The 23,473-nt window shown below is 33.3% G+C and overlaps 5 protein-coding genes across 6 annotated transcripts; 2 read left to right on the top strand and 3 right to left on the bottom strand.

Moving 5' to 3' along the window:
- Positions 1-3,277: 3,277 nt before the first annotated feature.
- Positions 3,278-7,635, top strand: GIL1 (glucose-6-phosphate isomerase, putative (DUF641)). Of its 2 annotated transcripts, none has more exons than XM_012213004.4 (3): positions 3,278-3,419; positions 5,602-6,494; positions 6,625-7,635. In XM_012213004.4, exons 1-3 carry the CDS (start codon positions 3,373-3,375, stop codon positions 7,407-7,409), a joined length of 1,725 nt encoding a protein of 574 aa, XP_012068394.2. In that variant the 5' UTR covers positions 3,278-3,372; the 3' UTR covers positions 7,410-7,635. The 2 variants fall into 2 exon arrangements, with proteins under 2 accessions (XP_012068394.2, XP_012068387.2); XM_012212997.4 differs by having other exon boundaries at positions 3,280-3,419; positions 6,619-7,635.
- A 522-nt stretch (positions 7,636-8,157) lies between these two features.
- On the bottom strand, positions 8,158-12,625 carry UCP2 (uncoupling protein 2). The gene is made up of 9 exons (XM_012213014.4): positions 12,309-12,625; positions 11,014-11,229; positions 10,851-10,929; positions 10,578-10,711; positions 10,404-10,502; positions 10,180-10,284; positions 9,652-9,726; positions 9,264-9,350; positions 8,158-8,581 (listed from the first exon to the last, which is right to left on the bottom strand). The coding sequence occupies exons 1-9, from the start codon at positions 12,387-12,389 to the stop codon at positions 8,543-8,545; spliced, it is 915 nt and encodes a 304-aa protein (XP_012068404.1). The 5' UTR covers positions 12,390-12,625; the 3' UTR covers positions 8,158-8,542.
- A 1,086-nt stretch (positions 12,626-13,711) lies between these two features.
- On the bottom strand, positions 13,712-14,561 carry LOC149495952 (uncharacterized). The gene is made up of 3 exons (XM_089722094.1): positions 14,424-14,561; positions 13,818-14,366; positions 13,712-13,726 (listed from the first exon to the last, which is right to left on the bottom strand). Exons 1-3 carry the CDS (start codon positions 14,559-14,561, stop codon positions 13,712-13,714), a joined length of 702 nt encoding a protein of 233 aa, XP_089578220.1.
- A 3,353-nt stretch (positions 14,562-17,914) lies between these two features.
- LOC149495951 (uncharacterized) lies at positions 17,915-18,838 on the bottom strand. The gene has a single exon (XM_089722092.1). The coding sequence runs from the start codon at positions 18,836-18,838 to the stop codon at positions 17,915-17,917; it is 924 nt and encodes a 307-aa protein (XP_089578218.1).
- Positions 18,839-21,737: 2,899 nt separating this feature from the next.
- Positions 21,738-23,473, top strand: PCNA2 (proliferating cell nuclear antigen 2; the record flags this gene model as incomplete). Its single annotated transcript, XM_089721161.1, is given in 4 exon segments — positions 21,738-22,180; positions 22,756-22,908; positions 23,028-23,125; positions 23,305-23,473. Coding segments are annotated over 4 exon segments (739 nt in total), but the record flags the coding sequence as incomplete, so codon positions are not given.

Below are 23,473 nucleotides of genomic sequence, written 5' to 3'. Positions count from 1 at the left end.
GAAAATGGGTTCAGAAATTTCCATGTTTGAATTCATGAGATTGAAAAAGTGAACTAAAAAGGTCAGAAATGGGCTCCTCTCTGGTAGTCTGGCCCAAAGACAATGGGCCATAAAGCTCGTCAGAAATGGCTACTATTTGTGCTATGGTATAAGCAGTATTATTATCAGCTTGCCCTTTAATCTAAGACACATGGAGTTTACAAGATTTTAAATAATGTTAACTATAATAATTATTATTATTATATTATTGGTAAAACGACATCGTTTTTTTGGACACATGGAATCCCATGTGAATCAATAACGACCACCTTCTAATGCTAAGCCTCGTCATTTTCCCTTAAAAAATTACAATATACAGATTTTTCCATACTTTTACTTAATTTAGAAAACGGAATTAGAAATACTAAGAGTGCGTTCACTTTTAGAAAATTATTCTAGAAAAGTTTTTCAAGAAAATTGTAAAACAAAGTTCTAAATAAAAATATTTAAATAACATAAAAATTATATTATGCTTTGATTAATAATTAATTTTATTATCATAAATACATTATATTCTTTATTTTTAAAAAATTAAATGATATTATTATTATAAATAATCAATATTAAATAAAAAATTTTAATTTTATTTGATAACATTTTATTTCTTTTAATTGTATAAATTATGAATGAATAATGTTTATGAAGTTAAATTAAAATATAATTTTTATTGTTATCATGTGAACGCATTTATTTTTATTTTTTATTTTTTTAAAAACCTGTTTTCTTATAAAGCAGAAAATATTTTTGTAAGTAAACACACTCTTGAAAATCTATTATAAAATATCCTAATTAAGGTAAATTAGGATTCATTCAATACTCTATATTGAAATTATAAAATCCACATTGGATAGTCCATTACAAAATTGAGAAAAGGATATTTTTTTTTTTTTTTTTTTTTTATCATGGACACCTCACCTTGGCCGTTAGGCTAATTTCCAAATAAAAGAAAAAAATGCCAATGTAATTTTCAAATCATCATCATCATACCCTCTCATACGCTAGTGCCAAATATATGAATTAAATATATTGAAAAACATGTCTGTCCAGATATTAATATTTTTTTTTAAAGAAAAAAAAAACTTTATTTTGTCAATTCATTGTTTAATAATGTTTTTAACATATGGCAAATGCTTTGGCACGTGGCAACAAATGAGAGGATCAGACAAAATTATTTTGTATTCTCCTTTCAATAATTCTTTGATTAATTTGAAAAGTGGTGTCTTCTCTCAAACTTTCTTTCCTTTATTTTTGTTCGTTGATTAGGGAATTCAATGCCTTCTCTTCAACTCACTAAAATTAAATTAGTAAAAACATTTGTAATATAATAAACTCAAATTATCTAAATTTTTGTATGTCTTCTTCTTTTTATTATTCATAGGAATGTTCGAAAAATCCGCATAATAATGCGACTATACATAATAAGAATAGCTTTTTTTAATTATTAAATTAGTGAAAATTCTTATGATAAAGAGAATTTAAACTCGAGATTTTTATTCTTTTTATAAAAAGACTAACTTAAACTACAATAGATTAGCTTTGGCTTTTTTTTTTTTAATAAGATATTTATGTACAAAAGATATAGAATTATAATTTTATTGCAAATTAGGCAGAGATTTACACAATAATACTAAAATTATAAATTATACCACAAACTAATAAAGAGCAACTTATAAATTACTCCATCAGTCCCAAAATATAAGTCGTTCAAAGTTTTTATACGGGTATTAAGAAAATAAATAATTCTCTTAAATTATAACAAAAGTAAAAGTAATTTAACTAAATTACCATTTATTTTAAAACCAAGAATAAGATAATTATTGTATTTAATATAAATAAAGGTAATATTGAAAAAATATTATCTATTACAAATCAGGTTGCTTAAGTAAGAGTTCGAACAACTTCTTTTGAAAGAAATAATTTTTCATATAAATGTTGAATTTTGATAATCAAACCAGCTGAGTTGCAGTAACATCGTTTTGGTTTAAGCCATGCAGATTTGTCGGAAAAAATTACACCATACCTTCTCCAACAAAATATCACGTTCACTGCCCACTTACAATTCTTATATAATTGATCAAACTCTCTTCCTTATCTTCAAAATTATCTTGCCCCATCCCAATAATGATTGCTAATTTCAATTTTTCATTCTATTTTTTTTATTATATATATATATATATATATATATATATATATATATATATATATATATATATATATATATATATTCCTATAAATATAACAATTTATGACAGATAAAATTCATGAACTTTAGGTATAAATTAGAATAATATGCTTCTCCACTAGTATACTTACATAAGAAACACAACAAAATTACAGCAAAGCTCTCATTAACCCTACATGTAGGGGTGAGCAAACTTTGGAAAAAACCGAACCAAATTATTTTTGGTTTTTGATTTCGGTTTCGGTTTTAATTTGAAATCTTTCGCAATTTCAACTTTTTGTCTTTACGTTGGTTATTTCAAAATGTTTATTTTATGAGTAAAACAAAACCATTTGACCTAATCGATAAATTTGGTTTGGTTTTGAAATTTATTTTAGTTTTTGCAGTTCGGGTTTAAAAAATTTATTTTTGATTTTTGCAATTCGGTTTGGAACTGAACCGCAAGTTTGCACCCCTACCTACATGGCCTTTTTTCTCACAACATTATCTTGCCCCGTCATATATAAAATATATGGTGGTATATAAACCTACTTATTAGCTAGCTAGTGGTGAACCATGTTTTGATGTCTTCCTTTTAAAAAAAAAAAGAATCCATATTGTGGCTAGGATTATTCAAGTCCTTAAGATGGAAAATTTTAATTATATATTAATATCAAATACATTATTAATAAAATGGTTCGAGTCTAACTCTTTTCTATCTAAGCAAACACATTTGTAGGTCTAATTTCTATTTTCATTGGTTTGATCCATGAGCGAGACCATGAATCTAATTTAGACAGGTCAATCCATGTTTTAATTACATGACGTCATCTTTTTTTTTTTTTTTTTTTTGAGGAAATTTCAAGAAACTGAAAATTGAACGGCAAATTCAGTGGATTGGAATGAGAATAGTGATAACTAAAAACATACATGTAAGAAAATAGAAGTCGTACTCAGAAAACTAGTTCTTTTTTATCAAAATGAAATCCTTCCTTTTGTCCTATTTTCTGAGTTAAAAACATGTATCATGCACGGCTTTTACCTTTGAACATATTGCTTTATTTATAAATCTCTCCTACATTCCATCTTCCTGTTCATTAACTGTATCCACTTCAGATCTCTCTCTTCTCTCTCTTTCTCTGTGGGTGTGTTTGTGAGATCTGTTGAAGACAATGTTTAGCAGCATGTTGCTTTGTTCCATGCGCTCTAACAGTTCAAGGTAATCAATTAACCCTAAACTGTAATTAATCTTCACTTTTAGTACATGCATGCAATTATATAAACACTTTTGCTGGCTGCTCTTCTTTTTTTTACCCTTCTTTTAATTAATTGCATGCAATTAATTGTAATGATTAATCATCTTTTGGGAATTATATCATTTCTCTATTGAGTGTTGCTTTGAGATCCTTTTCCTAAAAATTATTATGACATATTAATATCAAACAAACTTCCTTAGTTTATTAGAATATGGTTGGTATTGTCCCCGAGGGTTGAGATGGGATGCAGAAATCCCTTCTCCTTTGAGCAGAAGTCTCGAGTTCAAACTCTGAATATAGATTTCCTTTAACCATTCGGAACGGAACTATTGCCTATTTTTGTGGGTTTGCCCGGGGCGAATCTGAATTAGTCGAGTTAGTGGCTTCGGAGAATATGATTGATATTAAGGTTTAAGTTGGTATTAGAAAAAAAAATATTACATTAAAAATGTTAATAAAAGTAAAGTAAATTTGATATATTCAAATCATATAAATTATAAAAATTAGCAGATAATTATACTTTCTCTATCACAAATGAATAGTCTATTTTACTAATGTGAAATACTTTCAAATTAATTATTTAAATTCTTTAAAATTTAATAAGTCAACAAATTTTTTTTTATTAATAATATGTTCCAAACTTTGTTTAGTTTAACTATTTATGCTAACTGCTGTTTGATAACTAGTTATTGCTAGATGAATGTTAGTTGTTTATTATAATTTTGTGTTATATATAATAATTTTAAGAGTTATTATCTCTGTTCTATAATACTTGTTAGATTTAAAACTTCACATCCTTTAAAAAAAACCATTAAATTTGTTTTAAATTACAATAAATTATTGAGTAAATTGACTATATTACCCTTAATTTAATTCTAATTCTCTAAGAAAATCATTAAATTGAAGTAATAATTAGTCATATATAAAGGGTAAATATGAAAAAAAATGGATTTATTAAACGACAAATGTGATAAGTATTTTACAACAAACTATTTTCTCAAATGTGACAAGTATTATGGAATAGAGATAGTATTATTTTTTATAATGCTAATATGGTATAAATATAAATTATCTAACAACTAACTACAAATTAAAAAAAGAATTCAAAAAATATAATTACTAGAGCCAGTGATTCGATCTTATATCAATTGATGACTGTATGAATCAATTGAATCAAATACCGTTCAATTAATCTTTTTGCTAAAGAATTGTATTACTAAAAAGTTAAAACTTTTTTCTTTTAAAAAAAATTAAAACTATTTAATTTCTTTTTTTTTTTTTTAGTTTTGGTGCCAAAATAAAATTAGATTTTTATGAAGAGACAGGAGAAAATATTATTAACTAGAAACTCTTTGCTAGACGATGTTGTCACGTGGTGAGGGCCATGTTAAGCAGGTATCATACCATTTGTCCATAGTCCTCCATTTCGTGAGCTTGTCTTGTCTGGTTCCCACCCGCCCACTCTGTTTCTTAGCAAACTTTCTACTTCTATGATGCCAAATATATGGGAAAAAAAGATATTATTGGACTAACTTTAATTATTAACAATTCAACCACATATAATTGAATAATTGTTTCTTATCCCATGAGATATAATTTTCTATTTAACTTTTTAGACTCTGAAAGTTCGATTTATTATCTGAGTTTTAACAATTTTAACGGTTTTCGAATTTTTGAGTTCTAACAATTTGAACGGTGTTCGAATTTTAAAATAATTTCATATTGAAAAAAATCTCATTGTAACATTTGGTGGTCCAAAATCAAATTTCCCGAAATACATTGTAAAATGTGAATTTAAAAGTATGAAGTTGACACCATCTCCCATGCACGTGACAAGCATTAACTGCATAGGATAATTCATCCCAATCAAAAGAAGATGCAGTTTCTATTATTATAATGATGGGTGGCATTTTCGTAATAACAACACTCATTTGCAGACTTGTATATTCCATGATTCAGATAGCGAGTTTCCATCTAGAGCACTCGCCAGAATCCACACAGATATTCCTCTACTCGTTCACACACTTTAACAAAACCCTCTCTTCGTCTCTCTTCCTTTTAACGCAAATACCGACTCTTTCACTGTGTCCTGCAATTACTGGTGAACGGAATACTGCCTTTACGTAACTAATACCGGTTTTGCAGGGCGAAGAAGAAGCGAGAAAACTTACAGAAGCAGACTGACGACTTCGAGACAGAAGCTAACGACGCTGGCTTGTTTTTCTCTCTTCCATACAACAGAGATCCGGTGGTTGCCAAGCCGTCAAGGTTCACTCTCCGATCAGATCATATTTCCAGGTCTCAATTCCAGGCAAAAAAGAAAGGAGAAATGGCGAACAAGGTATCGAATTTCTCCGACCTGATTCAACGAGTGGCGGCTTCTTGTTTGCTTCATCCACTTGCCGCCGGAAGACAAGATTCCGGTAATGTGACTGGCGATGAACGACAAATTTACGAGTACGAGACTGATGAACAGGAGGATTTGGAGGAAGAGGAGGAGGAAGACGAGGGGGAGACGGAGTCGGTCGAAATGGGAGAAAAGAAAGGAAGAGTGAAAGGTTGGGATCAGGAGAAGAAGAGTAAAGGAGGAATGGGAGCTATTGAGAGAGTGATAGAGATGGAGATGCTAATGAATGAGGTTTTCGATTCAGTTTCGGCAATGAAGAGAGCTTACGCAAGTTTACAAGAGGCGCATTGTCCATGGGATCCGGATAGGATGAGAGTGGCGGATGTGGCGGTGGTGGCGGAGCTGAGGAGGCTGGGGATTTTGAGAGAGAGGTTTAGGAGGAGTGTTAGCATTGCTGGTCATGGAGGAAGAAAGAGAATTGGCGGCAACGGAGAAGGGATGGGGATGCTGAGAGAGGTGGTGGCGCCGTATGAGGCGGCGGTGGAGGAGTTGAAGAGGGAGGTGAAGACAAGAGAAGTGGAAGTGGAGAATTTGAAGGAGAAGATAAAAAATCTTAGTACTAATAGCAATGGAAAGAAAGGAAGGTCTCAATCAAAGAGGAAAGTCAGTTGCAGTAGTCAAGCAGCTCAAGGTAAATTCATTTGACTTCCTTCCATGAATATAGCTCCATAATGCAAAATTACTATTACAGACATGAATCAGAATCCATTCGTTGCTAATCATACAAAGGTTACAACTTTAATTTCATTTGCCAGTAACAGTTGCAGCATCTCCAGCACCAGATCTTTTTGAAGCAACGATGAACCAAGTTAAAGAAACCTCAAAATCCTTCACATCGCTTTTATTGTCTTTAATGCGAGCTGCCCATTGGGATATTGCAGCCGCTGTTCGCTCCATTGAAGCAGCTACTGCCTCCACTGATAATTGCATTATCACTAACACCACCACTATTGCCTCCACCATTGTAACTCACCATGCCAAGTATGCAGTAGAGTCTTACATTTCTAGAAAAATATTTCAGGGTTTTGATCATGAGACTTTCTACATGGATGGTAGTCTTTCTTCCCTTCTCAATCCGGACCAGTTTCGCCGCGACTGTTTTGCTCAGTACAGAGACATGAAAGGTATGGACCCAGTTGAGCTTCTTGGAATATTGCCAACGTGCCATTTTGGTAAATTCTGTTTCAAGAAATACGTGGCTATTGTTCATCCAAAAATGGAGGAGTCTTTGTTTGGAAATTTGGAGCAAAGGCAACAAGTATTGGCTGGTAGCCATCCAAGAAGTCAGTTTTACGGTGAGTTCTTGGGGTTGGCTAAAACTATTTGGTTACTTCATTTGCTAGCATTTTCACTTGATCCAGCACCAAGTCAATTTGAGGCAAGTAGAGGAGCTGCGTTTCATCCACAATACATGGAAAGTGTGGTGAAATTCTCCGGCGGCAGAATTCCAGCCGGTCATATTGTTGGGTTTCCAGTGAGTCCTGGGTTCAAGCTTGGAAGTGGATTAGTTATCAGGGCTAGAGTTTATTTAGTGGCTAGGACATGACTTGTTTTTCAGTTTTTGGGTTGACAAGTGTAATTTTATGTGCTCTAGAGTGTAATGGACTGCTTGTTTAGATCGACTTTTCTTCTCTCAAGAAAGCTTGGAAGTGAATCAAGGAGAGAAGTAGTTTACCCAATGTTATTAGGAATCATAGGATAGTGATGTCAAGTTGTGTTGTATGGGATGTAATATGAGTTCCAATAATGTTATGGGGAGTTTGTGTTACAAAGTTTTGAAGTTTAAGCTGTTAATGATGGTGCTGTAAAATTTATTTGCATTTTAGAACTTGCACGGTTTTATAAAATGGGTAAAATGTGAAATTAACTCTTAAATCCTACATTTGAGAAATAAGTATGTTCTTGACTTATGTTTCCGTCTCATTATTAGATCTTTCCGTTTAAAAAGTGAATTTTTTACCGTTAATTCCATCCAAAAAGTGAGTTCCTTACCATTAATTCGACACTTTTTGGATGAATATGCTCATTTTTTAGACGGAAAAAGATCACTCTTTGAATGAAAGGACACTACAGTGAAATAAACTATAAATTATGGATGTCATAGTTATTTCTTAAATATAAAAGAATTTAAGTATTAATTTAAATATAATTTAGGAACCCACTTATATTTTACCCTTATAAAATTCATTTACAAATCTGTATTTGTTAAGTTTGAAATAAAATGGGAACTTGCTGTAGGAATTAAGCATACAACAGTAATAAGCACATACCAACAGAAAATCGTGAAACATCAGTTGACAGAATGAACTGAGCTCTATACAAAATTACAGTTATAATATTACAAGAATGCAAGGTATTTGGTTTATATAGCCATAGAAGCATAGGGTTTAAATCATTTGAAATAAAATGGAGATGTAGTGTCACTTTCAGATTGAATGGGGCATTTGAAATACATTTCAGATTGGATAGGAAGAAAAAAACTTGTGATCACATGGATAGACGTCTTCAACTAAATCTAGCTTGTGTTGTCTATTATATGAAGAAGTTTCTCACAATAACCAAGTGGAAAAGAATATGACCAGAGGGAATCTTATTTTTTATGGAGAAAAATATCCAATGTTGAAGAGAAAATACCAAATAAGATGTCTTATCTTCTTTCTTGCTTGCTAAAACTCATCATCAGTCATAGTATACTTCCCTTGTGAATATTTTCTTCACCTGCGATAACCAAGTAAATAACAATGAGCCTTTTCCTGTGCAGTAAATATAGAAAAACGATGTAGTAATAGAGCTTTTTCAAGTGCAAAAGAAAATACGGCGAGTGGAACAGAACACATGCCTGACACAAGTGAAATTAAGCTAACATCATCATTGTATTACAGCTACTTAAACGTTAAACCTTTGATTTATCTTTGATTTCCCATGTAATGGACAAAGAAAAGATTTAGCTATAATATTTTCTCCTCCAAAAACATAAAACAGTCTGTGGAGCAAATTGCTTCCCTGACACACAAGTGAATTAATGTAAGCTTAGATCGTCATATTGACATACCACTTAGTTGAATTGTTAAATCCTCAATGAACTCTAGCTTTGGCTTTTCTGAAGGAATCAGAATTTAGTATATCCATTCTAAGGTACAATGACCTAAGCAAAGCAGTTTCCTACACAAATGATTTTTTTTTTTTTTTTTTTTTTTTTTTTTTTTTTTTTTTGCAATCTAGACATTTTTTATCTTTTGGCAAGCCAGGAACTTTCACCACAATGAATGTGCAATACAACAACAAAATTTGAACCAATGAACAAGAGGAGGAATGAAGCAACTGCATCAGAACTTGCATTTAGAAGAAAAAAAAAAAAAAGAAATTACTGAAAGTGAAAGAACATATTTTGCAAATTTACCTGCTCAAGAGTCAAAAACATAATAACATTCCAAGATCCCAGCCGACCAAAATTTGGAAGGAAGCCCTTGTAAAAGGCAAAAACCCCCTGCAGTGCATAGCTTCCACAAATCAGCACCAATATGGTCAAGGCAATGGTTTCTGTGACATAATATGATAACATGATAGTATATTCTGATATGAGCTTTATTCTGGTAATAACTTGTAATAATAATGTAGGTTAAACCACTTGCCATACAGTTTCTGGTAATCCTAAAAATTTATAAAATTAAGAAGTTTCCATTTTGAATGTTTCATTGCTATTGAAATTAGTGGAATGTCATGTTAGCATGGCACAGAACCAGGAAGGAACTCAAGAAAAGTTGAGGAAGTTAAACTGTCACTGTTACCTCATTCTTCAGTGTCTTGATAAAACAGTCAAGAGTGCTTTTGTATGATGAGTCTCCCATCATTCTAGATTTTACCTGGAACACAAAATGCACAGCATCCAATCCAGCATTGACTAAATAGCTTACCAATGCGCATTAATAGCAAATAGAATTGCAAAATATGATAAACATGATACAAAGTTATTATGTAACACAATCTCCTATTGTCACAACCAGAGTCATTTTTGTGGTGAATTTTATAGATTAAGCTATATGTCAAATAGATGTCAGTGGTAACTTTTGAGTACTCAATAAACTCAATTGCCACAATAGCAAAATATATAACCAGCTTACTTACTTTCAGTGATTTCTGCGACATTACACATTCAATAGACTTGTTTTTAGGAATGCTCTAACAGAAAAAGTAGAAAAGCCAACAGAAACATAGAACTAATGGCTATATGCAATGAAGATCATGGTGATATCATCTTTCTTGAGCTGCAAACTAGTGTGCCTAAAGTGCAAGCACGTGGACAAAAGGATACTTACCACATCAATAGGAGAACCAATACAGACTGCAAAAAAACCTGCACCGAGACCAGCTAGGAGATGAGTAAAAACATTGTCCATGAACCCTGGAATTTGCAAAATTGTCTGCATAAGTGTACTGAGATTAGGATATCATTGAACAATTGTGTAGCCACTGGCCCTTTGAATGATGAATAAGGGAAGAAATTAGTGAGTTCAATTCAAAACTAAGTTCTAGGGTTTACCTGTTTCACTTGATCATAACTTGCTAGTTCAGCAGCATTTATAATTGCATTTCGTGCTATGTTAGGCCCAAGTCCTGTCCATAATGCCCCTAGTCCTTCCTAATTTAAAAGAGTAATATCATAATATATTAAATAACTAAAAAGTAAATGGTAAAAGCATTATAGGAAACTAACCTGTCTTGCTATAGTTAAATAAGCATCTAAGGCTCCCGCATATCGCCTAGGCACCCCTGTTGGCAATTTTCCTTCAGCTTGAAGCCGAACTTTAACAAGGTCAGTTGGATTAGCAACTGCAATTGCTACTGCACCTGTTCAGAGTGAATGTCTTCCAATAAGTTTGACAAGATAAGTTTCTAATATCCACTTAATGACACAAATGGTTAGGAAGTGGTGATCATTGACTAATACACAATTCAGGACAGTCAGACCTTTGCCAAATGCACCCACCTGTTATCAGAGCTGCAAGAATCTTCTGGTATAAAGGAATATCCCCAATAAAATCAGTGCCAACCAAGAATGTTTTGACCTGTTCAACATCCGATTGGTGCAAAGATGTCAATGCCTATCAACGATTAATCACATCCATGGATGGAAAATATCAAAGACATACAGGTTCGTATAATCCAATCCTTAAACCTCCATAAATAAACTGACGATGCAACCCTGCAGTGATGCCTTTCCAAAGTGCTGCTAAACCTTCTTCCCCAGCAATAGTAACCACAGTACCCAATAAACCCCTATATGTAGGAGCAGCTCCATCCCCAGTGGAAGCTTTCCGTTGGAGCTGAAGTCTAACTTTGGCAGTGTCTAGAGGAATGGTACAGAACTGTAAAACCCAGGAGCATAACAATTAGTAATTCTAATGCTGTTGCATTGTAGGCAATTTTAATGCAATATATATATATATATATAAATGTAACAATAGCAAACAAGATGTGATTGAAAGGACAAAAAAAGCAAAACAATTGATCATAATATAATTAATTGGAACTATACTAGCAATTAAAACCTAAAATGACCAACGTTAGCTGGGATGGAGTGGTTGGGACGCCTTCTCCCTTAACCAAAGGTCTCGAGTTCGAGTCTTGGGTATGGAATTGCCACGCTGGGAGAGTCGCCCCTTATATGAGCCCTGCAGTACTCGAACCGGACGTAGTCAGAGTCCAATGGCCTTTCGTATACAGGTGGTTATATTACCAAAAAAAAAAAACCCTAAAATGAGTTATAAGATTGTTAATCTCATAACTCAGACTACAATGCAGCTCACTAAGTAGTCAGATTTTTGAGACTGTAATGCTTACATTATCTGCAACCAAGTTTCCAAATCTACAAAGCCTTTGTTCAAGTTCATGGTAAATATGTTAAATTCATATTCACTAAGCCTGAAACTACAGAAACTAGTTAATTAAAGCTAAAATCACGGTAAGAAAAGGATGAGACTGTTAAATATTAAAATGAAACAAAAAAAATTAATTAATTAATCCTACCCTCCGCTTTCCCCAAATAATCTTCAATCAACTTAACAACATAATCAACTCCATTTGACCTAAAATCCTCTTAAACCATCCAATTTTTACCAAATTAACTTCAATCCACTTAAATGTACAACACAATTAACACAAATTGACCTCATTGGCTCATTCTACTTACGCAGTTACACCAAAGCCAATCAGCTCGGATATAGCACAGTAAGCTATCAAAATGTCATGTTTAGCTTTCATTCAATTCCCCAATGTGCATTTTACAGTGTTTGGGAGCAGACTCTTAAGCCATCAAAAACACAGATATTAAAATGAAGCTGCTACCATACAGTATAAATAAAACTCCTAAACAACTTACATCTCATTATTAAAATTCCAATATACCATCATTAAGAAAAATCTAAAAATGAAGAAGAGAGAATACCTCGGCAAAACAAGCAGCAAATGCGCTGCAAATGAAGACTTCAGAGAATGAAATCTCAGATTTGGGTTTGAGATCTGCCATTAGAAGATCGAGGAGAGGAATGGAGAAGAAGAGGACAAGAAGAGTGACACAGTGGACAGTCAATTATGAGTGCAATTATAAGAAGAAAAAGAGGGATTAGGTTTTTAAAAAAGCAGACAAGAAGAGTGATAATGAAGGAAAATGACAGTAAAACTACTCCTTTCATTGGTTAGCCATTGAAGCTCGTGGTGAAGCTGAACGGAAAATAGAAGTTGCTTTGTACTGGTTTTGTTTGCCTTATTATTTGCTAGTTGATAATTACATTCCTTTTTTTTAATTTAAATTAGTTTTTTCTTTTAATATTTTATTATTGTTTACCTATTTTTTTATTATTATTAGTATTTTTTAAGGTCAATGATTTCCTAACCTAGTTGAATTCAATGTTAAAATATTTTTAAAAATGTCTTATGTTTAATTTCTTATTATTAAAATGGTTCTTTTTTCGTTTCAAAATACAATTCGTTTCAAAATATAATTCATTTCAAAATATAATTAGTTTAGGGTTCTTTCACGATAATTAAAAAATAAGTAATTTCTTTAAATTATAATAAAATTAATATTAATTTAATTAAATTATTTTTAATTTTAAAATTAATAGTAATTTATAAAAATAGTTCTTATATTAAATGTAAATAAGAGTAAATTAAAAAAATTATTTGTTAGTCTATAAAATATTCTAAAACAAATCTACGGATTGTGACTCAGTTGATGAAGCAAGTTGAGCGTATGAAAAGAGCTCTCGAATTTAATTTCCACTAAATACACATATAAGGAGGGACAAAAAGCCTTAACTATGACTAAATCTCGAACCAAATTAGACGATTTCTGAATTAGGCTGTTCCTAATTATAGGACCTGTATACCGGTGATTTAAAAAAAAAACACTCTAAAATAATTTTTATTTTAGGACGGGAAGAACCATTCAAAAAAAAAAAAAAAAAAGTGGAAGATCCAAAATATTAATTGAACCATAATTAGCGACTTATGTTTATTTTATTTTTTAAAAACATAGGCTCCTCATTTTAACTATAATTTAGGACAAATTTTTTACTTTTTCATCTTAAAATCCTTTTATATGTAAAGTTAGATTTCATCTTTTTTTTTTTATTCAATTGACAATTAAAAAAATTATTTAGGATAAAAATCGGAAGGATCAAAGTATTAATAAAATCATAATTTAAAAACTTCATACTTAATTTTTAAAAATATAATATTAATTTAACTATAATTTAGAAAAAAATTTATATTTTTCCTTACTTTAAATTTTTTTTTTTTTTTGAAAGAGAAGAATTATCATTAATTATCTCAAGGAAAAGTAATCCATCAAACATTCGGGCACTGAATCCCAAATATGAACACAATTAAAACGATAGGACGCTCTAGCTAAGCAATGAGCACCTATATTATCGTGTCTTCTAATCCAACGAACCTTGACTAATGGAATGGAGGCTAATAACAAAATGCAATCATAAATAACAATACCCAACTCACTCATATCTCTAGTCTTTGACGAAAGAGCAGTAAAAATACTTTGAGAATCTATTAGAATAGTACCCGCACCATGAATATGCCGAGCTATAAATTGTAAAGTGAAGCGCAGAGCCAAACCTTCCGCCATAAGTGGAGATGGCTGACCTGCATAGAAGCTAGAAACAGCGCGCAAAAAATAACCTTCATTGTCTTCAAAAACAACCCCTATACCCGCCGATCGTATATTAGAAAAGATAGCAGCATCCACATGGCAAGTCCACTCTCCCAGATCGGTAATAGCAGGTGTTACTTGCGAAATTTGTACCTGAGGCATATGCGGCTTTACCAAGGCATTCTTGAAGTCTTGAAAAAGAATAGAAGCTGTAGCACTAACATTGAAAGGAGTCCAAGCCATTTGTTGCCAAAGAAATTTGTTCCTAGCATCCCACACACTCCATGCGACATAAGAGATAAAAGCTAACTTGTCGGTATTATTTTGCTTCAAAACCTGCAGATAAAGAGTTTTAAAAGAAAAGTTAGTAGAAGCTTCCTCCACCCTACACACCTTCCAAACCTCCAATACCTTTGTGCACAATAATAATGCATGATCAACATCCTCCTCCAAATCACAATAAGGGCATATAGTGTCCACATTCACACCCCTTCTGCTCAATCTCCGTCGAGTAGGCAATAAGTTACGCATAGTTCTCCAAATGAAATCTCTAACTTTTGGTGCAACATTCAACTTCTAGATACTCCCCCACCCCTCACCTTCTATACGTTCATCACCCCTTCCCAACACCCTTAAGGCAAGATAGTAACATGATTTAACACTAAAATTACCCCTCTTATCATAATGCCAAATCAGCTCATCCTCCACATCTCTTACACTAAGGGGAATATCAAGAATAGTATGGATATCTCTCAAAGAAAAAAGATTAATAATCTTTGTCACATCCCATTTTCTCTCCCCCTCCACCAAAAGATCTGTCACCAGGAGATTATTATCAATAAAGAGACTACCATCCTCCACATAAAAGACTCCATCAATGGGTAACCAAGGGTCCTTCACAACAGAAATACTCCTACCATTGCCAACCCTCCACCTAACTCCCTGTTTCAAGATCATGTTAGAAGACATTATACCCCTCCAGACAAAGCTAGGGTGATGACCCGTTTGTGCATCAAGCAACCTCCCGTCACGGAAATATTTAGATTTGAAAACTCTATAAAGGAGAGTATTAGGCGAAGTCAGAAGACGCCACCCTTATTTCGCTAACATAGCCATATTGAAACAATGAAGATCCCTAAAACCCATTCCCCCATCTTTTTTACTTCCACACATTCGATTCCAAGCTAACCAATGGAGCTTCTTCTCACTACCCTTCGAACCCACCAAAAACTATTCATCATTTTTTCCAACTCAGTACAGAGACTTAGAGGCAGTTCAAAGACACTCATACAATAAGCCGGCAGTGCTTGAATCACCGATTTAAGAAGAATCTCTCGCCCTGCTTTGGAAAGAAAACGATTAGACCAGCTATTTATTTGCTTCCACATTCTTTCTTTTAGGAAACCCAAAACTTGTCTTTTATTCCTGCCTATCAGAGAAGGTAAACCCAGGTAAGACCCACCCTCAAAGGGGTTAAACACGCCCAGAATATGGCTGATAACAGCTTTCACAGTCATGCTAGTATTGGAACTGAACATAATGCCCGACTTTTGAAAATTAATCGATTGACCAGAAGCGCTCTCATATGTAGCTAAGATCCCTTTAACATTAGTGGCTTCAACAGTGGATGCTTTGAAGAAGAAAAGTGAGTCATCTGCAAAAAATAAATGGGAGATTTTGGGGCACCCTTGACCAGCTTTACCCCCATGAATCTTACCACCCCTTTCCGCTTCTGAGAAGAGAAGTGACAAACCTTCTGCACATACCAAAAATAAGTAGGGTGATATAGGATCCCCTTGCCGTAAACCTCTGCCGGGAACAATAGATCCGACAGTATTCCCATTAACAATAATTGAATATTTAACAGAAGTCATACACATCTTCATCCAATTTACCCACACAGCACAGAACCCCATTTTCTCAAGCATGGCCCAAACATACTCCCAACAAACTCTGTCATAGGCTTTACTGATATCAATTTTCATCGCACAATTTCCACATCTACCTTTACTTGGCTTCTTAAGATTATGCATCATTTCAAAGGCGATTAAAATATTATCAGTGATAAGCCTCCCAGGTATAAAAGCATACTGATAGCAAGAGATAAGATTTGGTAACACACATTTAAAACGGTTCGCTAAGATTTTAGACACAATCTTGTAGAGCACGTTACACAATGAAATAGGTCTAAAATCAGTGACAAATTCTGGTCTATCTTTCTTGGGGATCAAAACAAGTAAGGTATCGTTTAGAGAGTTCGGGAAAATACCTTGTTGTAGCCAATGGTTACAGGCAATTACCAAATCCCCACCAAGTAAAGGCCAAAATTTCTGATAGAAGGCAGGGTTCAAATCATCCGGGCCGGGCGCTTTATCAGGACCCATTTGAAAAATTGCTTCCTGTGCTTCTTCGAGCGAGATGGGAGATGTCAACATGCAATTATCTTCATCTCTTATTGTACTACGTACCAACCTCAAAATGGGCTGAAAATTTGAGGCATTATGAGTAAAGAGATGAGTGAAATAGTCAACAAACAGCTGCTGCTTCTCACTTTCCTGGTCAACCCACTGCCCCGCAGCGTTTTGTATTTTATCAATAGAATTCCTGCGTGTTCTTGCTTTGATTTTAGCATGGAAATATTTGCTATTTCTATCACCATGCTGCAACCAAAATTGTTTACTGACCTGTCTTCTTCTAGCATCCTCTTGCGCCAAAATATTGCCCCACTCTCTATTTAAAGCTGAGTTATCGGCGAAAGGATCAACTTCTCTAGCAAAATCGATAGCACGCTTCAAGCTGTTCTTTCTCTTCCAAAATCGCGAATTCCTATCCGCACCCCAACTTTGCAGTGCTTCTATACAAGCTTTTTTACGGAGCATTAAATCAGACCCCATGGAGGAGGACCAACTGTCTCGAACTACTCCAACCAGATCGTCATCATGAAGCCATGCATTATCAAAACGGAACTTCCTCTCCTTCCTACGAGGTACCTCATTCTCTACCGTCGAAACTAACAATGGATCATGGTCCGATGTTGGTGAAATCAACGTAGTCGTATAAGCTTCCTGGAATAAACAGGACCAGCGATTATTGGCCATAGCACGGTCAAGTTTCTCACGGGTGGTAATTCGGCCAAATCTTTTTAAGAACCAAGTAAATTTATATCCTTTTGTAGGAATATCACATAAGTCACTCTCCACTGTTGCATCCTTGAAACCATTCAGCAAGTATCTAGGATAAGGGTTACCACCAATCTTCTCCGAATCAGTTAAAAGATTATAAAAATCCCCAACACATAACCAAGGACCATTATGTCTACGGGACAAATGTTTAATCAAGTCCCAGGAGTCCTGCCTTCTACATCTTTCCGGAAACCCATAAAAACCAGTTAGGCGCCATGAAACACTAGAACAAAGAACCAAAGCATCAATAAAATTATTTGAGTAACAAGAAATTGAAACATCAACTTCATTCTTCCAAAGCAAACCAAGACCACCACTTCTCCCAATACAATCCACAGAAAAGCAAGAATCAAAACGCAATAAAGAACAAAGTTGAACAAGTTTCATTTTATGAACTAAAGTTTCACAAAGGAACAAAATAACAGGGCGGTAAATTGCAACAAAGTCACATAGAGCTTGTACTGTCCGAGGGTTGCCAAGACCTCGACAGTTCCACGAAAGGATCTTCATTGCTTCCGGCCATCCTGCCACACAGGATCGACCGATGTATGTTTCTCCGACAGATTGAAGGTCGAAGTGTTACCAGATGCAGAATCATTTTTATGAGAAACGGCAGTGGTGCTAGGAATAGTAGGAATAACTCGTGGTCTTTTTTTCGTCTCATCACTGATACATAAAGCCACATCTTCAATGCCGCCCACTTCAAAAAAAATCCTCTTCCATTTTGTCAGAGTTATGTCCCTCGTCAAGATTTGAAGATGTACCATAAAAGGAAGTACGAAAGTTTCTCGCCACAGTGTTATCTCCTTCCAAAAGGGGTGTCGAATTTCTATTTGTCCAATTCGCTGAAATGTCAGCAACACCAAATGATCGGATCCAGGAACTCTGTCGTCTCGCTCCACGCCGCACCGGAGCACGGATACTATCATCCCAGGCCAAGATCAGATCCGCTCTTGGATTAGATAACCGAAGATCACAGAATGACTCTGTATGACCAAGACGGCCACAAAGAAAGCAAATCGTGAAAACCTTCTCATATTGGAACCGAACATAAGAAACCTCTCCAGACAACGCAATTAATTTCTTTTTACGCTTGAGAGGTTTCCTGATATCCAGTGTCACTTTGATTCGAAGGAATTCAAAAATGGCCTCCATAGATGTCTTAAAATCATATTCCAAATAAGATCCGAGGAAATCACCCAATGCTCTAGCTGTTCCTTCATCCACAATTCCATTCGGAACATCTCTAATTTGGACCCAGATATCAGCAAACAATAAAGGGATCTCTAAAGGGTTTTCTCCACTGTGGATCTGGTGCCAAACAAGAAGATGTTTATTAAAGAACCAAGGACCACCGGTGACAGCCCTGTCCATATCTACCATATTGTAGAAACGAAAGAGAAAACGTTTAGCTCCAACTTCCTGGATATCCATTCCACCTAAAGGATGCCAGAGATCTGCTAATGTGTGTTTCATAGCCTCAAAATTGATTCTGCTATAAGTGAGAAATATACCAACCAAACAGAAACTATATGGGTCAACTTGAGTAGTATGATTTAGATTGGGAAGGGAAAGCCCAGTCTCCTCTTCCTCGTCTATAGAGAGGTGGGCAAAATGATCTTCCATAACTGAAATGAAAAGGTTCAGGCAAGAGGAAAGAGGGTTATTGTTGCGTTAGTATCATGGAAAACGGGAAGAAGTGGAAAAAGGGAGGTGTTTATGGATTCATGGTGACAAAGACAAGGCGTGCACATGGTGTAGTTGAGTGGAAAACAAAAGTTGCATTGTTTAAAGCATCCAACACATGCACAACAAAGACCAAGGCGGGCACAAGGTTTAATTGAGTGGAAGACAAAAATTAAAGTGTTTCAAGGTATCCAACGTGCACATGGCAGAGGAAATTTCAACCATAATTATAGAACCCTTATTTGTTCCTTATGCTATGAAGCTTAACCTCCAACAGTGATTTTCCTTACTTTAAATTAGTACTGTCAAATATACTCAATCCGTGGATGGCTTGGGATTGCTTTTATATATATATATATATATATATATATATATATATATATATATATATATTAAAGATCTGATGAGTTTCTTTACCTGGCCCATTTTGATTCAATCCCAACAGGCCGGGCTGAACGGATCCACAGGCGGTCCGCTTTAGAATAATTGAATATATAGTCGTTTAAGGACCGTCAATTTCCAAATAAGATTTAAATGTGTTTGATTTGAAAGAAAATGATGTTGATCAAGGGTCTTTCATTTTATTTTCGTGTTATTTTTAAATTTGATTATTATTATTATTATTATTATTATTATGTTAGATTTGGATTATTTTATTATTGTTATGAATTTTAAATTCGGACTGTAACAGTTTAAATTTAAATTATTGTATTATTAGGTTTTTATGTCTGGACTTATCCGCAGGCCCATCACTTAAATATTGGAGAACCAGTTTTTAATGAGCTCTTTTTTGGTACAGCTAGTTTTAGGACCGAGCCCGCACAGGCCGGCCGTGCCAGACTATCCGAAAGTTGCTACATTAAACCGTACAAATTTTTATAATCTAAATTTATAATCCTTAAATCAAAGTCATTTTATAATATGTTTAAATTGCTTTTTAACAGTTTATTGGATGATATTATACTATAGGTACTACTGGTTATATACCCTCACGTTTATGCAAATTTGTATATTTATATTGTCTTATATGGAAATTTTTTTAGCAAATTTTTAAAAAGTATTATCGGAGTCATCTCTTATAAATGACATACTCAAAAATATATAAAATACATAAATTATGAATGCGTTAGAGTAATAAAATATCTATAATATTAAAATTCTTCTATCGAGAACTATAGTTAGTGAATAAATTAATACCCAAACATGAGCCAAAATGAGGAATGTGCACAAATAGTCGAGTATTATTCGAAAATGTCAATACTCATATTATAATAGTTAAACATTAAAAAAATATCAAAACATTCAATAAACTATCCACAAAAAGATAAGGCAAGAGAGAGAAAATCAAATACCGTATTATTAATTTATATTAAATTCACTTTTAAGTATAACAATGATGATATATCGTAAAAGAGCCTCTTCAATAATATTATTATCTTTTTGAATTTTTTTCTTTTGAAATGATAATATTCAAATACTTTGAACTATAATCTTTTTTTTTTAGCGAACTTGTGCATGAATATAAATTTATATCAACTTTAAAGTTGAAAACCTTTTAAATTCTCAAATTATAAACTGAAACTTTTGTTATTCTAATTACACGTGTATTCAAAACTTTAATTGTAAAATTTATTGCCTTTAAAATTTTAAAATTATAAACTAAAAATTTAATTATCATAATAAATTATCATAATTAATGAAATATTGAAATATTTAATTAGAAAGTTTTCACTTACCTATTATCATAATATTTATAAAATTCAATTTACGCCACCTTAGCATATTAAAATTTTAAGAGAATGTTACGTCATATTTCAGGACTCTATTTTTATATATTTATATAGATAGATAGGTCGTTTTGGTATTTTATTTTTAAAACAATAATGTTTTCGCATCGTATGCAAATTAAACAAATATATAAATTCACTTCTATATTTTTTTTTACTAAAAAATTTTTTGATATTTTAAATTTTTATATTGATTTATCTAACACTTCAATTTATAAAATTATATCTAATAAACATTTTGACTTATATGGTTGTTCTTAATAAACACTTTAACTTATATAATCATTCAATTAAAATTTTTAAATAGTAAATTTAGATCATTTGAACCAGGAGCGGACACAAGCCAGGGCCAAAGGGGCTGTGCCCCCCAAAAAAATCAAATTTTAATGTAAAAAATTTATGAAAAAAATATATATTTTAATTTTGCCATTCATAATTAAGTAAAATTATTTTTTGGCCCTCTAATTATTTGGACTAGGTCCGCTACTGATTTGTACGCTTATTAAATAGTTGAAAAATGTAAAAATTATTATTATAAACATTATATTAATCATATATTAAATTAATATTTTATATATAAAAGTAAAAGGATACATGCATAGCTAGCTCAAAATAAATGGTTAGCTGTCATATTACATTTAAATTTGATAAAATAATTAAATAATTACAGGAATAAAAATGGACTCACAATACTATTTTATAGTTAAATAAAAAGAAAGAAATACATTTTTTATTTCAAATATTGATATCAATTAAATATCAATCGACTGATTATTTTCTCAATATTTATTGATTTTAATTGATTTCTTCAACGAATTAAATTTAATTTCAATCAGTGAATTAATTTAAAATTTAAATATTATTTAGAACCCTTTATATAATGTTTCTTCCAGTAAAAGAAATCACAGTGCAATTTACATATTCCAATCACAACACCATCTGGTTACGGTTGCACGATAAGACCTTACAACGTGGCGTACACAATTGCTCCCCTCGCTTTTGTTTTCGGTTTTCCTAATGCCATGGCGGGAACGAAACCTAATCCCGCCACTCCCAATCGCGCTCCTTTTTTTAAACCCAAAATCCCGTCCAATACCAAAAGCATAACAAACATTTCACGCTCCTTCTCTCTCGCTAAACCAAAGCCCTAACCCTAACTCACAGCAGAACGAGAAGATGTTGGAGCTAAGGCTCGTGCAAGGTTCCCTTCTCAAGAAGGTGCTAGATGCGATCAAGGAATTGGTTAAAGATGCCAACTTCGATTGCTCGACGACTGGCTTCTCTCTCCAGGCCATGGATTCCAGCCATGTCGCTTTGGTGTCTCTTCTCCTTAGAGCGGAGGGCTTTGAGCACTATCGCTGTGACCGTAACCTTTCCATGGGTATGAATCTTGATAACATGGCTAAGATGTTAAAGTGCTCCGGAAATGATGATATCATCACCATCAAGGCTGACGACGGCAGCGACTCTGTCACTTTCATGTTTGAAAGTCCCAGTATGTAACAATTCTTCAATTTAAAACACTTTTTTGGTTTATTTATTTATTTATTTTTGTACATTAGTTAGGGTCAAGCGAATTAGGGTTTTAGTCTTTAATCTGTTACTTTATTTAGTTTAGGATTTAAGAAGCATTGATCTGCATAACATAAGCATGGGGTTTCTCTTTTTTAATTTACGGTTTTGTTAATGGGAAACTTGGTTTTGTAATAATTATGTGTTCCAGGCAATTCGAATTTCTCTGTCTTTGATTTTATGAGTTGATTTATGTTCTTGTTGATCTTAGGAGACAGAAGGAACTTCTGTTTGAATATAATTCTTGGTTTAAAGAATTAGATTAAAATTATCAATGAGGGATCGACAGTTGTAATTAAGTTCTCTTGTTATTGCAGATCACAATTCATTTTACAAGAATCTGTTTTCTTATGTAAACAATTGAAATTTTGAGCTATTGCTGTTGGGGATGGATTTTTCACTTTGTTTTGCAGTTGTGGAATATTATGGCTTGATTAATTATAAGATAAGAAGCTGATATTTGTGGTGTTTGTTTTCGCTTTTCTAATGTGATTCCAGCACAAGATAAGATTTCAGATTTTGAGATGAAACTGATGGACATTGACAGTGAACACCTTGGAATCCCAGAGGCAGAATATCATGCCATTATCAGGATGCCATCAGCTGAGTTTGCCAAAATTTGTAGAGATCTTGCAAGCATTGGTGATACTGGTATGCCAAAATCTATTTGCTAATTAAAACCATGGGTTCTCTTCATTTATCTTCTTTGTTCCATTTGTGCATGTGCCTGATAGTAATTGGTAAGAATTTGGGTTGTCATGTGCTTGTAGTTGTGATCTCTGTTTCAAAGGAAGGAGTCAAATTCTCCACAAGAGGCGATATTGGGGCTGCAAATGTTGTTCTCAGGCAGAATACAACAGTAGACAAGGTATTGTCTAACAATCTATTGTCATTTCAACTGCAAATCACTAAGGAATTGGCAAAATAATTACTACAGTTTTGCTTGCTGGTGGACATTTTTAATAGCTGTGTTCTATTTTTCAACTGGAATTTAACAAAGTTTATGAGAATGGTTTTGCTGACATATGGGCTATTTTAAATTTACAGCCTGAAGAGGCAACAATCATAGAGATGAATGAGCCTGTGTCGTTGACATTTGCATTAAGGTACATGAACTCCTTCACCAAGGCAACGCCATTGTCAAATATAGTTACAATCAGCTTGTCTTCAGAACTTCCTGTTGTGGTTGAGTACAAGATTGCTGAGATGGGTTATA

This window comes from Jatropha curcas, chromosome 5, assembly GCF_041381405.1.
Source record: "Jatropha curcas cultivar XTBG-Jc1 chromosome 5, XTBG_Jcur_1.0, whole genome shotgun sequence".
Lineage (NCBI taxonomy): Eukaryota > Viridiplantae > Streptophyta > Magnoliopsida > Malpighiales > Euphorbiaceae > Jatropha > Jatropha curcas.
Note: the sequence above shows the minus strand (reverse complement) of the source record. Positions and strands in the feature narration are given on the sequence as shown.

What these genes read in the sequence shown, in the direction of transcription:
- GIL1 (XM_012212997.4), top strand. Translation starts at nt 3,373, where the DNA reads ATGTTTAGCAGCATGTTGCTTTGTTCCATGCGCTCTAACAGTTCAAG. An exon ending in ATGCGCTCTAACAGTTCAAG is followed by an intron (nt 3,420 to 5,601) that starts GTAATCAATTAA and finishes CCGGTTTTGCAG; the next exon opens with GGCGAAGAAGAAGCGAGAAA. An exon ending in CAGTAGTCAAGCAGCTCAAG is followed by an intron (nt 6,495 to 6,618) that starts GTAAATTCATTT and finishes TTCATTTGCCAG; the next exon opens with TAACAGTTGCAGCATCTCCA.
- UCP2 (XM_012213014.4), bottom strand. Translation starts at nt 12,389, where the DNA reads ATGGCAGATCTCAAACCCAAATCTGAGATTTCATTCTCTGAAGTCTTC. An exon ending in GGATTGGATTATACGAACCT is followed by an intron (nt 10,930 to 11,013) that starts GTATGTCTTTGA and finishes GATGTTGAACAG; the next exon opens with GTCAAAACATTCTTGGTTGG. An exon ending in TCAAGACACTGAAGAATGAG is followed by an intron (nt 9,351 to 9,651) that starts GTAACAGTGACA and finishes TATGCACTGCAG; the next exon opens with GGGGTTTTTGCCTTTTACAA.
- LOC149495952 (XM_089722094.1), bottom strand. Translation starts at nt 14,561, where the DNA reads ATGCGTAACTTATTGCCTACTCGACGGAGATTGAGCAGAAGGGGTGTG. An exon ending in AGGTATTGGAGGTTTGGAAG is followed by an intron (nt 14,367 to 14,423) that starts GTGTGTAGGGTG and finishes CTTTATCTGCAG; the next exon opens with GTTTTGAAGCAAAATAATAC.
- LOC149495951 (XM_089722092.1), bottom strand. Translation starts at nt 18,838, where the DNA reads ATGGAAGATCATTTTGCCCACCTCTCTATAGACGAGGAAGAGGAGACT.